The sequence below is a fragment of the Pristiophorus japonicus genome, chromosome 12 (assembly GCF_044704955.1).
Source record: "Pristiophorus japonicus isolate sPriJap1 chromosome 12, sPriJap1.hap1, whole genome shotgun sequence".
Taxonomy (NCBI): domain Eukaryota; kingdom Metazoa; phylum Chordata; class Chondrichthyes; family Pristiophoridae; genus Pristiophorus; species Pristiophorus japonicus.
Genome location: NC_091988.1, coordinates 115,371,111 through 115,386,614, shown reverse-complemented (window position 1 = coordinate 115,386,614; position 15,504 = coordinate 115,371,111). Strand labels below are relative to the sequence as shown.

The following is a 15,504-nucleotide window of genomic DNA, read 5'->3' as shown; positions in this document are numbered from 1 at the left end:
TCGAACCGTGATGAGGATTGAATTGCCTTAATGCGGGAATCACACTGACTAAATCTGATCAACGTTTGCCTTTTTACAGCTGGTTAGCTCGCACGGACCCCAGGGATGTTGCTCGTGTGGAGAGTAAAACCGTGATTGTGACCCCTGAGCAGAGGGATACCATTCCCATGCCAAAGAACGGAATCAGCCAGCTCGGGCGCTGGCTGTCAGAGAAGGAGTTTGAAAAGGCATTCAATACCCGTTTCCCAGAGTGTATGAAAGGTACAGACATTAATTCAATCTGCGATACTTCTTAGCTATTCTTTCTACATATTGACTTGTGAGTTATTGCTCAATGAAGGCAGCAGGACAAGTTGAGATGTTTGTTAAAAAAGCTCATGGGATCCTTTATAAATAGATGCATGAAGTACAAAAGCGAGGAAGTTATGCTAAACCTTAGTGAGTTATTGCTCAATGAAGATGCAGTGATTAAGTCACAGTTATTGACTCTTCAGTGTGGACCTTATCACACTTCAGCTACACAATCACTCTGTTCACCTGATTTTCTTGCACCCCAGGGTACCTTACACAGTTCATGATCTATTAGGAGGAGCCAGGATCTCTGCTGCTGACTGTGACTCTGACTACTGACTTTACAGACAAACTTCCCATTCTGCTGTCTGAACTACAGCGCTGCAGTTGAGAGATTTGCCTGTTCCGGGGAGAGTCAGTAGCAAGCACGGATGATGCAGGACACAGATAATAGCAAATGCTAGTCAAAAGTGCAACGACAATCGAAGGAACCCAACCCCTCCCCCGTGTCTCAGACTACAGGTTGACATTAACCGGTCCAGGCAGCGGGCAGTCGAGGGGGTCGTTCAGCTCGACTGCCTGCTTCTCTTCCATCCGAGCCAGGGTGTTGCTGGAGGTGGAGCAAGCGCTGTCCACCGGTACGCTCGCGGCCTTCCGCAAGAGGTGGGCACCGGAGGGACTGGAGTGTATCATCACTCCCGGCAACCAAATTTTAATTTCAAACATTTTTGTTAAAAAGTACATTTGTTTAATTTGTCAGTTTTTCATCTTTTGTTTTACAAAAATAGTTGTACAAATAACAGGCGCAGGGAGTTTGGGCTTTGTATAACACAGCAAAACTCTGAGCTTCACTCTTGTGGTTTATTAGCTTGTCCACACTCATTGATGAGATCACTAGCTTGCTGTTACCCACAATGTTTGTTATTCCGTCTGTAATTCTGCAAACGTCAGTAATTGTAGATAAACCTGAGCTTGATAAAGATTTAAACATCAGTGTAATTCTGTCCCGGAATAGTCTCAGGATTGATTCTCTCCCTTTAAATCTCTAGGCCGTACAATGTACCTGATTCCATTCAGCATGGGGCCTGTCGGGTCGCCTCTGTCCAAGATTGGGATCCAGCTCACGGACTCACCTTACGTCGTGGCGAGCATGAGGATCATGACTCGCATGGGGTCAGTTATCCTGGAGACCCTGGGCAACGGGCAGTTTGTCAAATGCCTTCATTCAGTTGGATGCCCTTTACCGCTAAAGAGTGAGTTTGGATTCTGCCACCTTCGATCAATTGTTGCTCTCTGGGTGCGGGGGAGGGAAGGGGAGAGGAATCGTACACTTTGATCCAAGAGTTTTGTATTCAACCTTTGGGTGACAATCCTTCTCCTCTATTTAGGGCCACTGGTCAATAACTGGGCCTGTAACCCCGAGCTGACCCTGGTCGCACACATACCTCAGCGCAGGGAGATTATTTCATTCGGGAGCGGTTACGGAGGTAACTCACTGCTGGGGAAGAAGTGCTTTGCTCTGCGCATCGCCTCCAGGATTGCTAAGGAAGAGGGCTGGCTGGCCGAGCACATGCTGGTAAGGATATTGGAGTTACTGTTTGCTTGTGCAGCGATTGAAGAGTTTATTCAGCAGCTGTAGCTTATCAGTAATATGCCTCTGCCCTGTGATAGAAGCAAACTTGTGAAATATGTGAATAGCATAGTTAAACCCTGCTTTAAGCTGTCAGCCTTGGCTCAGTTGTTACCACTCTCGTCTCTGGGTCTTCGATTCAAGTCCACTCCAGAGACTTGAGCACATAATCCATGCTAAAACTCCAATGCAGTACTGAGGGAGTGCTGCACAGTCAGCGATGCGGTCTTTCCGATGAGACGTTAAACCTAGTCTCTCATGTGGACATAAAAGATTCACGGCATTATTTCTAAGTAGAGCAGGGGAGTTCTCCCTGGTGTCCTGGCCAATATTTATCCCTTAACCAACATCACTAAAACAGATTATCTGGTCATGATCTCGTTGCTGTTTGTGGGAGCTTGCTGTGCACAAATTGGCTGCCGCGTTTCCCACATTGCAACAGTGACTACACTCCAAAAGTACTTCGCTGGCTGTAAAGTGCTTTGGGACGTCCCGAGGTCGTACAAGGCGCTATATAAATGCAAGTCTTATTTTTACTCTGAAACTCTGGGCAATGAGTAATGTTTCTCAGTCTCCCACTGTCTGATAATGAGCTCAATAATGTCTGAAGTTTAGCTTAGATCGAGCTTAATGTGTGTTTGTTACTAGAATAATTTAAAAGCATCGAATCATTTGGGATCGGGTGTGCAGCATGGGAGATATGATGAAGCGGAAATATTTGCTGGTGACACGGTGCACAACCTGCGTCAGTTTGATCTTGTGCACTGCTGTATTTCTATTGTCAAGCTGCAGTTTACCGGGTGCACAGTTATCAGTAGCCCAGGGTCAGTGCGCAAGAATCAGCTGCTTATCGGCTCTCCTCTCCCTCCACAGATCCTGGGCGTGACCAATCCCAAAGGCCAGAAGAAGTATATTGCTGCCGCCTTCCCCAGCGCTTGTGGCAAAACAAACATGGCCATGATGAATCCAACATTACCCGGCTGGAAAGTCGAGTGCGTGGGTGATGACATCGCCTGGATGAAATTCGATGAGCAAGGTTTGTTGGTCTCGACAGCTCTCTATAGTTTAAGGCAAATGTGAAGCAATTATTTGGGCAAGTCTCTGCTGTGTGTTGCCTAGTGTGAAAGTCCGATGAGTTTATTAAGAAGTACCTTACTGGACCTTCCTACAGGTAACCTGAGAGCAATCAACCCAGAAAATGGCTTCTTCGGCGTCGCTCCCGGCACATCGATGAAAACAAACCCAAACGCAATGGAAACCATCAGCAACAACACCATTTTCACCAATGTGGCAGAGACCAGCGATGGGGGTGTTTACTGGGAAGGAATCGATGAAACACTGCTCCCCGACGTCACAGTGACTTCATGGAAAAACAAAGAGTGGGTGCCCGAGGATGGAGAACCATGTTCGCACCCCAACGCTAGGTTCTGTGCTCCTGCTAGACAGTGTCCGATCATTGACCCACACTGGGAGTCTCCTGAAGGGGTTCCCATTGAAGGAATTGTCTTTGGAGGAAGGAGGCCAAAAGGTACAACAGCCTAACCTATAGAGCATCACAATAAGGATTAGCCACAGAGCCTGTTAGCTGCACTAATATTATACTAGACTGTTGCTCAGAGAGCCCAGAATCTCTTGCAGCAGACATTTGGCAAAAAGCCAAAAGTAGTTCACTTTTGTGCAACAGTTTTCAAATATGCAAATGAACTGCACAATGGATAGCAGAACATTAGATAATAGTTACATAATAGTTACAGCACAGAAACAGGCCATTCGGGCCAACTGGTCCACACGAACCTCCTCCCACCCCTCTTCATCAAACCCTATCAGCATATTCTTCTGTTCCTTTCTCCCTCAGGTGTTTATCTAGCTTCCCCATAAATGTATCGATACTATTCATCTCAGCTACTCCCTGTTGTAGTGAGTTCCACATTCTCACCACTCTCTGAGTAAACAATTCTCAATTGGATTTATTAGTGACTATCTTATATTTATGGCCCCAGGTTCTGGTCTCCCCTACAAGCGGAAACGTCTTCTCTACGTCTACCCTATCAAACCTTTTCAGAATCTTAAAGACCTCTATCAGGTCCCATCTCAATCTTCTCTTTTATAGAGAAAGGAGCCCCAGCCTGTTCAATCTTTCCTGATCGTTATAACCTCTCAGTTCTGGTATCATTCTCGTAAATATTTTTTGCACCTTCTCCAGTGCCTCTATATCCTTTGTATGATATGGAGACCGGAACTGTGCACAGTGCCCAAATGCAGTCTAACCAAGGTTCTGTACAAGTTTAACATAACATCTGCTTTTCAATTTTATCCCTCTAGAAATGAACCCCAGTGCTTTGTTGCTTTTTATGGCCTACGTCACTACTTTTAATAATTTGTGTATCTGCAGCCCCCAGATCCCTCTGCTCCTCTACCCTATTTAGAAACTTATTTTCCAAAGGATATTCGGCCTACTTTGTTATTCCTTCCAAATTGTAGCACCTCACACTTACCTATATTGAAGTTCATTATTTCAAAGACTTTCTGTTCCATTCCAGGAGTCCCTCTGCTGTATGAAGCGCTCAACTGGCAGCACGGAGTTTTCATCGGAGCAGCAATGAGATCAGAGGCGACAGCTGCAGCGGAACACAAAGGTATGAAAGTAACACTGGACACAGAGTACAGTAACACTGGGGCACAGAGTACAGTAATGCTGGACACCGGATACAGTAACACTGGGGCACAGAGTACAGTAATGCTGGACACCGGATACAGTAACACTGGGGCACAGAGTACAGTAATACTGGACACAGAGTACCGTAACACTGGGGCACAGAGTACAGTAATACTGGACACAGAGTACCATAACACTGGGGCACAGAGTACAGTAACACTGGACACCGGATACAGTAACATTGGACACCGGATACAGTAACACTGGGGCACAGAGTACAGTAACACTGGGGCACAGAGTACAGTAACGCTGGACACCGGATACAGTAACACTGGGGCACAGAGTACAGTAACACTGGACGGCGAGTACAGTAGTACACTGGGACATCTTATAGCAGTAACACTGGAACAGCGTATAGCAGCAACACTGTTCACCAATTCCTACTAAAAAGTGCATGGATATAGGTGTGGTGTGAGGAACCTGCCAACATTCACTGTCTATGTTGCACAGGAAGGAGAAAAACTAACTTTATTTTTTGAGTCCAGTGTAAAGGTTGTGTTGTTATGTCATTTGTCTCCATACTAGTGTACTGTTAACTTCGATAATTTCCGTGTTACCCTCGGCACCAGTTTCTCACTGTCTGTCACTGTTCCTCAGGTAAGGTCATTATGCACGACCCTTTCGCCATGAGGCCTTTCTTCGGGTACAACTTTGGCAAGTACCTCTCGCACTGGCTCAGTATGGAGCACCAGGCCGGCGCAAGGCTTCCCAAGATCTTCCACGTCAACTGGTTCCGCAAAGACAAGCAGAACAACTACCTGTGGCCGGGCTTCGGGGAGAACTCCCGGGTCCTGGAGTGGATGTTCCGGAGAATCGAAGGAGAAGACTGCGCCAAGCTGTGTCCTTTGGGTTTCATTCCCGCAGACGGTGCCCTGAACCTCCAGGGCCTCGGCAATCTGAACATGGACCAGCTCTTCAGCGTCGAGAAAGAATTCTGGGAAGAGGAGATAGAAGCGATCAGAAAATATTTCGATGAACAAGTCAACAACGACCTTCCCAGTGATGTGGCCAATCAGCTGCTGCAGTTAGAACAAAGAATAAGTCGGTTGTAACCAGGGAAAAGAGATAGGAAGTAAGGAATAAGCCATTATTCTTTCATATAAAATGGCCTCCGATTAGCATTCGAGAGTTCAGTACTGTTTATTGATATTGTGGGTTAGAATGAACACTGAATACGTTTAGGAATGCTAGAGATTCTGTACATTTACTATAACATTTTTACTTGATAACAATGAACTCCGGTGGAAAAGAAAATACCCCCTTTAAAAAGGGGGTTTACAATCATATTTAGGAACATGGAGTTCAGTAGGATGTATATTTTGTGTCACAATACTGCAGCCAGCATCTATTAACAAGGTCTTTGCATGCATGGTCTAGCTATGAAAACCCATTGTTAGGGGTACATCACAATGCTGCCTGTGGCCTGAGGCTGTGTGAAGGAAATGTGGCTTTAACCCACTCTTAGTTTGTGAGAGTTTAGCCCGATGGAAACTTTTAGTGGTCTGAAGGGATGAGGGGGGTTTAGAATTGGATCCAGCCCCACCAGCTGTGCAGTTTTTTCTACAAAAAAAATTTAACAGGCACAACACCGCTTGTAACCGATCAGCAACAACTGAGAAGTTGAACTTTCATTTTTGGAGCGTTATGATTTTGATAGCTTTGTAATCAAAAGTGTTTGATTCCCTGCAAACGTTATCACACAATACACATTTCTGTTCATATTTTGAGATTCAGCAGGGCTGCCATAGAGAGTCTTGTACGGTGCCACGACTGCAGCTGCCAGGAAAGGTGTTCAGTGCATGCATGTCAGGCAGCAACGTCGCTTCAAGTAGAAAAGTGTTAGCTTTCGTTTTTTTTAATGAGATCTGATAAAGTTATTAATTTGTAGACGAGATGCAGTCAGCACCACAGTGATGTCACTGCACCACCAATCACTGGCCTGTGCCTCCCCTGGGTATACAGACACAGTCCAGTGTCAGGCAAGGCACACATTGGGTGTTGCCAATGAAGAAATAAAACTCAAATCACTTAACTAAAGCAAAGTAGTGTTAATCTGTTCAAATTGTAAATTATTTTTCTACAACAAACGGGTATATATACGTTGTATGTTTCAACTGGAAAAGTTATTGTTTTTACACTGTTTTATAAAAATAAATTGTTAATCTGTGTTCTCAACATTTTGAATTTTATTTAACCGCATCACCGTGTGGGACTTTTTCTCCAATCCCGATCAAGCTTCCCACCTCAGCCTGAAAGTTGGTCCCTTGGGTTCCTAACTTAAAGGTTTTTGAATATCTGCTCCTGTTTTTTTTGTTTAAGTGGAGGCTGGTGACAAAACTCATAAGTAAAGGTATTGTAATGTGATATCCTTCAGCACTTCAGTTTGGAGTTTCGCCCAGACAGTTTCCTTTCACCTGAGTTCCAAACCATTCCAACATGGAGTGATGGAATGAAAGGCCAGGTGTCGAAATCTCGACCTCCGAAAAGAATGACTCCGACACTTACAGCTCCGATAGAAGTTTCCTTTTTAATTTACTTGCTCGCAAGGGGTAGGTTTCACTCAGTCAAGGGCTAAATGAACACCTCCGAAATGGTTCAGTTTAACAAGATATTTATACAGTAAAACCCAAGTTCTGGCCTCTCCCTGTGTATTGCTCTGTCTCACAGTCAGTGAATACAGATAAAGAGTTAATTACTATATCCTGGTCCTGACATGGTGTCCAGATATTCCCTTTTGTCAGGGTTATCAGAAAGCCAAACGGCCATTACTCCATGAGTCATAGGTAATGGGCTATCACCTGTCTTGTATTGTGTCAGGATTATCCAATTTCCTGGTCAGTTTACCTGTTTGCTTCAAATGGATGAGGAAAAGGAAAGAGATAATGGCTAGAAGATAAGGGTGGGGTGACATGGAACTCCTGTAGTGTAGACAATAGGAGAGCACCATGGGGGGGTTACTTGTCTCAGCATGACTTGTCTCCTAGCTGTCTGATGGCCATCAGCCATTTAACAGCAGGTTTAGCTGTTTATGCAAGCTGGCTGCTAAAATGCAGAAAGTTCTGGAAGGGCCAGGACTCCATTTTAATCAAAAGGCACACAAATACCGTATGGTATCAGCTTAGATAAAAATACATTTCCACATTCCCCCATTTTGTCCTTCACAAGGACAACTCAATCCATTCTGATCTTGTACAGTCTCTCCATTTCCATTTCTACACAAGAGCCTTCAGCAGTTGTTGCTACCATAACTCTAGCCGTGGTCTCGGTAGGTAACATAGTTTCTCCCACCCTGGCACAGCAACACTTAATGACGACAAATAATAGATACAGGGCGAAGACTATCAGCAGGAATATGATCAAACCCTGTACCACAGGTTTCCCCAGGGCTCCCAACCATCCTGATGCCCAGCCCCACAAGGAGATACCGTCCTGGCCAACTGTCTGTTTATACTCTATTACCTTTTTCCTGATGTTTTCAGCTAGACTGCCGATATCTTCTGATTTATCTGGGATATACGTACAGCATTCTTCACCTATTAATGCGCATGTCCCTCCCTCCTTGGCTAGGAGATAATCTAAGGCCATACGATTTTGGAGAGCCACTGTTCGAATAGCTACCATTTCGTCATTTATCCCTTCAAAGGCTTGGGAAGTTGCGTTGGCTACTGATTCTACTAAGTTAGCCAGTTCCCGTAACTGCCATTCGGTCGATGCTATTCCATAGGGTGGCACCATTACCTTGAATATTCCGTTTAGCCACGTCAAATCCCGTTTAAATCTGTGGCTTCCATAGGCCTCCCTTAGAGTCCTTACTGATCTGATAAGGGGTACCACATATCCTAAGTAACAGGACCCTGTCCAGTTGGCTGGTAACCATGGGTAGGCTTTATGGCCACAAATAAAGTAGGTGCAATTATAGGACGTCAGCTCCTGGTCCTTTCGCACTGTCCCTACTCGAGTGGTCTCACCTTCCCACTCTTCACCTGGGGCTTTGTTATGGACCGTTGTCCAGCCAACGGTTGCTATCTTTCTCTCAGTGGGATTAGTTGTGGCTTGCCATTTAATCATTTGGGAACACTTGCTGCGTCCCATTTCTGGTCCTTTTGTCTCATTACTCACTAGGCATATTATACCTTCAGGATTTCTTATTCTGGGAGTAATGCTTAGGAAGGGAGGCTGATGGTTATTATCATAATTGGGCTGGTACCATCCCTGGAAGACTGTAAGTTTATACCCTGCCGACCTCCATTCTGTTTGCTCCTTCGTTTCTGGCCCCTTAGTTAGTTTTGTCCTGTTTTGCACTGTCAACCATTCTACCATTTCTGATTTGTTAAAGGGGACAGATCTCAGGGGAATACCCCCCCCTGGAGTGGACAGGTACATGGGAACATATCCAACAACTCGACAAGTTTCTTTCTTGAGCATACCTATGACTCAGTGCCATAAATACGTTTACGTGCAATTCCCTTCGGTGGCGGGTCTGTACCCCTGGTGTAATCAATAATGTGAAGTAAAACCCTGTCAAGCCCAGCACCATCAGTCCCCATAGTCCATACAGTTCCTTATTCAGTCTTCCTTTTTCTATTCCTCTGGTTCCTTCGTCCCTTCCTCCTGGTTGGGTGCCCGTTTGCAATGGGATGCATGGATCCATGTTGGTCTTTCCTTTACCTTGATTGCAGTATTGGTCGCCAGCAAGACCTGGTATGGTCCTTCGAATGCTGTAGACTGCTTTTCCTTTTAAAAATCTTGATGTAAACGAATTCCCCTGGCTCCAGGTTATGACACTTCCCTTCCGCTGGCTTGACTTGGGCTTCCTTTACCTGTGAATGAAAGCTGGAAATACATTTGGTTAGTGCAATACAATAATTCAACATATTTTCCTCCATTTTGTGGATGTCCATCTGTTTTGCAGTAAATGGTGCTGTAAAAGGTAGTCGTTGGGGACGTCCCATAACTATCTCATGCGGTGACAGGCCTGTTGTTCTGTTGGTTGCAGATCGCATTACCATCAAAGCTAAGGGCAGCAGTTCTGTCCATTTCAGTCCAGTGTCATTGCATAGTTTTGCCAGCTTATTTTTAAGCATTCCATTATATCTTTCAACAAGTCCAGCTGATTGTGGATGATAACTGCAATGAAAACGTTGATTAATCTGTAAAGCTTTACACATTTCTCTTATGACAGTTCCCGTGAAATGTGACCCGTTATCACTGGAAAGCTTAGCAGGGATTCCGAAGCGCGGTACAATTTCTTTTAATAAACATTTAGCAACAGTAGTGGCATCGGCCTTTTTACATGGAAAGGCTTCAATCCATCTAGAGAACACATCTACAATAACTAATACATACTTGAATCCCATACACATAGGTAATTCAATAAAATCCATTTGTAAATGTACAAAAGGCCCGACTGGATTTGGGTGGGAGGCAGATTCTACTTTTTCCGTCTTACCCGGATTCATTGTCTGACAGGTAACACAATTTTCACAGATTTGTTTTGCAATTGCCGAAATACCTGGTGCATACCAAGTTGCCAAAATATAATCTGCCAATCCCCCTTTGCCTGCATGTGTGAATGTATGAACACATCGGGCAATCCATGGAAGTAAGGATCTAGGGGCCACCACGCGGCCGTCATGGTGAACCCATATTCCTTCTGGATTTTTATAACATTGATCCTTCGTCCAGGTCACCACCTCCTCCATACTGGCCTGTGTCTGAAAGGCCAGCACGTCATTAATAGTGGGTGGCGGGTCTGAGCAATTATTTTTCCTTAGTGGGAACAATGACACCTGCATCCCCCCTTTCGACAGAGCTGCTGACTTAGCTGCATTATCAGCTCTGGCATTCCCAAGTGCCACCTCATTCGACTGGCCTGTATGTGCTTGGCATTTGATAATGGCAAGTTTTAAGGGGCATTGAATGGCTCGCAGGAGATTTTCCACTTGTTCTGCATTTTTGATAGGGGTTCCTGAAGAAGTCAGGTACCCGCGAATCTTCCAAATTTGTCCATAGTCATGTGATACCCCAAAAGCATACCTGGAGTCAGTGTAGATATTAACTGTGTGTCCTTCAGCCAGAATACAGGCTCGAGTTAACGCAAACAATTCGGCTTGTTGGGCTGAAAAGGAGTCTGGAAGAGAGGCTGTTTCGACAACATTAAACTGAGTTACAATTGCATAAGCCGCTCTAGGTTGGCCCCTATCATTTCGTAAGGCTGATCCGTCAACATAGTACACTAGATCAGGATTACACATTGGTACATCTGTTAGATTGATACGTGGTTTAGTCACTAATTCGGTTACCATTTCACATGAATGGGGTTTGCCGTCGTCTTCCGTGGGGAGTAGAGTGGCTGGATTTAAGGTAGTACATCTTTTGATGACAAGGTTCGGATTTGATAACAGTTCGACCTCGTATTTAGTGGTTCTTGCGGAGGTTAGGTGTTGGGTGGCACATTTAGTAAGTAAAATCTCGACAGAGTGTGGGATATACAAAATGGTCTGATGATTTAGAGTTATTGTCTGAGCCTGTTGCATAGCATAATAAGCTGCTGCCAACGAAGGAAGACATCCTGGTAGTCCGCGTGCCACTGGGTCTAGTTGGGTACTGAAATACGCTACCGGTCGCTGCCTGTCCCCATGTAACTGAGTCAAAACAGATTGTGCAAAACCCGACTTGTGATGCACAAATAAGTTGAATAGCTTAGTGTAATCTGGTAATCCCAAGGCGGGTGCTGAAGTGAGGGACTGTTTAAGGTTCTGAAAAGCATTCCGGGATACCTCATTCCAAATCAACTTCTCTGGTAGTGCGGGCATGGACATGTCTAACAGTGGTCTAACAATCTCGGAATAACTCATAACCCATTGCCGGCAGTATCCTGTCATGCCGAGGAGGTGTTTCATTTCTCTCTTGGTTACTGGTAGTGGGGCAGAGCAGATTGCTTTTACTCGGTCTTGTATCAATTGTCTCGTATCTCTGACCAATTCGTGCCCTAGATACCGAACCTTTCCTGAGACAAATTGTAAGTTTGCCTTTGACACCTTGCCTTTCGAGGCCAGAGCTTTTAATAACACAAGGGAGTCCGTTTCGCAGGCCAATTTGGAGGGTGAGGCGAGCAATAAGTCGTCAACATACTACACAAGTGTAGAACCTGCTGGTAAAATTACATCTTCCAGATCCCTCTTTAGGCACTGTGAGAATATGGTAGGGCTCTCGGTAAATCCCTGCGGGAGTCTTGTCCACGTATATTGGCGTCCTTTATACGTGAAGGCAAACAGGAATTGAGACTCTGGGTGAATGGGTATTGAGAAAAATGCTGAACACAGATCAACTACTGTGTAATACGTTGATGATGCCGGAATACTGGCAAGTATAATTGCCGGGTTGGGTACCACTGGATAAGTTGGGAATACCGAATGATTCACGGCTCGTAGGTCTTGGACAAATCTCCATTTGTCACTATTGGGCTTCTGCACCGGAAAGATCGGTGTGTTACATGGACTTCTAGTTGGAACGATTACTCCCTGGGCCAGCAGGGACTTAATGACTGGCTCAATACCTTGTTCTGCGGCTGGGGACAAGGGGTATTGAGGCTTCTTGGGGAGTGGGGCGGTTGAATTGATCGCTACCTTATAGGGTTGTGCGGTGAGCATCCTTCCTACTTCATTAGCGTGTGTAGACCATAGTTGTTCTGGAACTTTAGCAAGAAGCTCTGCTGTGCTTTGTCGTACTGGGAAGCTAGTGGCTGAGAGCATCCTTTCTTCTAAGACAGCATCGAAGTATACTTTCCCATTCAACTTGACAGAATAGCCTCCCCCCTTTTCATGTTGCCCCAAAGTTCCATTACGTGTGTGCCATTCCTCTTGTACTGGGGATCCTTGCATTCTTTTAACCATTTGTCCTAAATCCTGGGGTTTATACGTGCCTGCAACCGCAAGGGTGCAGTGTGGAACGCTCCCTTTAACCCTAAACAAGCTCTGACTGTGGGAGGATAATTCAACCCCTGCCGCTGTCCCTTCGGGTCCGATAAAGATTTTTTCGATCATCAATTGATGTTTCTGGTGCAGGAATGGTTGATAAAAGATTTGTGCTGTAGCGTCTGATCCCGTTTTGTCACAATATGCTGTGCAGTGTAATGTTTCGTACCACTTGCCCAAGGTTTGAGATTTGAGGTAGTCTGTGATTAACCTTGTTACACACCAATATGAACCAACCAAATAGGATAGGGTTTTGCTTAGTGTGGGGTCCAAATTTTCCCAGGCATACAATTTGGGAGTTGTGGGTTGAAGTAGTGGATATGCGCCACGTTTATCTATGGGGACTCGAACCTCCAGACCAGCTGGGGAACAGAGGATCGTGGCATTCATTTTACATAACAGGTCACGTCCACACAGATTCACTGGAACCTCCTTAGACAGTAGGAATGAATGACTATCTTCGTAATCCTCTATTTGTACATTGATAGGGTTGGAGAAAAACATTTGCTGTGCGTGTCCAGATAGTCCAATCACTGAGGTTTGATTAGTGGAAGTGGGAATTCCCCTCGTATCCTCCCTTGAAAGGACCGAATAGGTGGCACCAGTATCCACTAGGAATGGGACATCCTTTCCTTGTATTCTTATTTTTACTTCAGGTTCTCCTCTGGCATTTAACGAAACGACGGGTAGCTGTTTGTTCGCAGCACTCGGGTCTGGGATTGGGCGTCATTGATCATTATACGGGCAATTTGGTGGTTGGCCGAATTGCTTTTGATTCTGTGATCCAAATGGATCTTGCACAGAGAAATTAGTCTGAGGTCTAGTATGTACCTGGACTTGGGTCGCATACGGGTTGGGTTCTGAAGGGGGAGGGTATGCTCTATTACCTGCCTGTTGAGTCCAATCATGATTTGGTTGTTGCTGTTTTGCCCGGCAAGTTCTAGCCCAGTGTCCAATCTGTCCACAATTGTGACAGGTATCATATTGTTCCTGCCCTGCACCTCCTCTCCCTCTTCCCCTGTAATATCCTCCTCTGGCTCGCCCTCTTCCTCTACCCTGGGGGGGGGGGCGTAGGACGGTGTCGCTGGGGTGGGTGTTATTGGAGCTGCTTGTCCTACAAACATGGTGACCTTGCTTCTAGATTCTCTATTTCGCTCTTGTATGTCCTTTAACATAGATACAACCTTGGATAGCGATTCCTGTCGCCATCCGAGACAAACTAGTTTAAAGGGATCTCTGAGTTCGGGCCGTAGCCCGTTTACCACGGCGCTGATCATAGGAGCTTCTACCTCCTCCATTTTCATGCCTGAACATTGGTTCATGATCTCTCGCACTCTTTCTACATAATCCTCAACATCCTCCTCCTTTCTTTGTGTAGTTTCCATAATTTTGGACCAATTCGTTTTCCTCGGGAACACCGAATGTAAGGCTTCCCAACATCTTCCCCAGAACCCCTCTCCTGGCTTCGTGCTGGGATCTGCATCCGGAGCCTCTCGATGGGTTTTAAAATCTTTGAATTTTATCTCAAGTTCGGCAAATTTCGTGTCCTTTAACCATGCTTTCAGTAAGATTTGACCATCTAATATACTGGGTTCGTGGCACAAGATGATTACTTTTAACTGGTCTATGGCCTTTTCAATATTGGTTTTGGGGTCTGCCAATCCTTCCACAATTATTCTTAACTCACTTGGTGACCATGGTCGATAAATAGGGACCGGAGCCCCCCCAGAGAGTGGACTGGGAAAAAGTCTTACTGGGTATGCAGATGATGATGGCTCCAGGGCAACGGGCTCTGGTCCACGGGTAAGACTTCGTGTGCCCCCTGCAGGGCCGTCACGGTATTGATTCCCTTGTGACTGACTTATATTTCCTGCAGCCGCACCTGTATTGTTGGGAGCGGGTGTTACCCCGTTTCCCTGTACTCCGGCCCGAGGATCGTCTCCTCCTTGGCCTGGAGCACCCCCCGGGGATGGAACATACGGCGGTGGTCGATGGCTGTAGGGAGTCCAATCCTCATCCCAGTCCTCATCCTCATCCTTATCCCAACCCTCAGGAGCCCTAGGTGAGTGTGCCTTTGTCTCTTTAGCAACCATAACGGATGGGTGTTTGTTATGTCGAGGGTGATTCACCTGCTCTACCCATTCATCCCCCTGCTTTCTCCCTCTAGTACACTGCTTGCTAACTCTTAGGCTCTTCTCGTGTCGTTCCTCAGCTTCCCTTTTCCAATCTCCAAACGCTGACCAATTCACTTTTTTTTTCCCTCTTCTACCTGGGTCTCTGTCTATAAGGCATTCTTCTAGACAGGTTATTCTCTCTAAATTGAATGAACCATCGGGTGGAAATGGCCTGTTTTCACCCTTAGTCCATTTTACCCATTCTCTTAGGTGGTCAATTGAAGACTGACCACAATTCTGGAGCATAAAATGGGCTGGGGTCCCTTTTGGTGGTGGTTTACTTGCTCCAGCACCCATTCTGGATGATTTAAGATTTTACCACAGTTTCTGATCTCACAATCCTTTCGGCCAACCGAGTTCTCTACGCCCACTTCTCCTGGCCGTTACGTGGCCTGAAAAGGCTCTTAATTCGGGCTCAGTCTGGGTGTGTGAGATATGTTGGCACGAACCAATCGTAGTTGATCAATCAGTTACTGTTTCTTTTCCTAATCAATTCTTGTGTTTTTTTTTAATCACAACTCTCCCTTTTTTTTTTTCGAATCACAACTCTCCCTAGTGACTCTTCCCGTTTCTCTAATGGCAATGACTCACAAAGGTATTGCACACAACAGTAATACAAGGACAACAAACAATATTCCCGTGAGTACACAAATCATAACCTCTAAACAAATTCTCAGTCTGCGTTGTACGCCACTACAGACCGAGTCCTTAACTTAT

At 45.5% G+C, this 15,504-nt stretch overlaps 1 protein-coding gene across 6 annotated transcripts in view; it reads left to right on the top strand.

Moving 5' to 3' along the window:
- LOC139277435 (phosphoenolpyruvate carboxykinase, cytosolic [GTP]-like) overlaps positions 1-6,812 on the top strand; it is a 55,258-nt gene extending 48,446 nt beyond the window's left edge. For all 6 annotated transcript variants that reach the window (XM_070895885.1, XM_070895888.1, XM_070895889.1 and 3 more), the window contains 7 exons: positions 80-261; positions 1,341-1,544; positions 1,680-1,867; positions 2,795-2,957; positions 3,093-3,449; positions 4,462-4,557; positions 5,235-6,812. In XM_070895885.1, coding sequence (XP_070751986.1) covers positions 80-261; positions 1,341-1,544; positions 1,680-1,867; positions 2,795-2,957; positions 3,093-3,449; positions 4,462-4,557; positions 5,235-5,689 — 1,645 coding nt within the window. In that variant the 3' untranslated portion in view covers positions 5,690-6,812. The remainder of the gene's footprint in view (positions 1-79; positions 262-1,340; positions 1,545-1,679; positions 1,868-2,794; positions 2,958-3,092; positions 3,450-4,461; positions 4,558-5,234) is intronic.
- Positions 6,813-15,504: the final 8,692 nt, after the last annotated feature.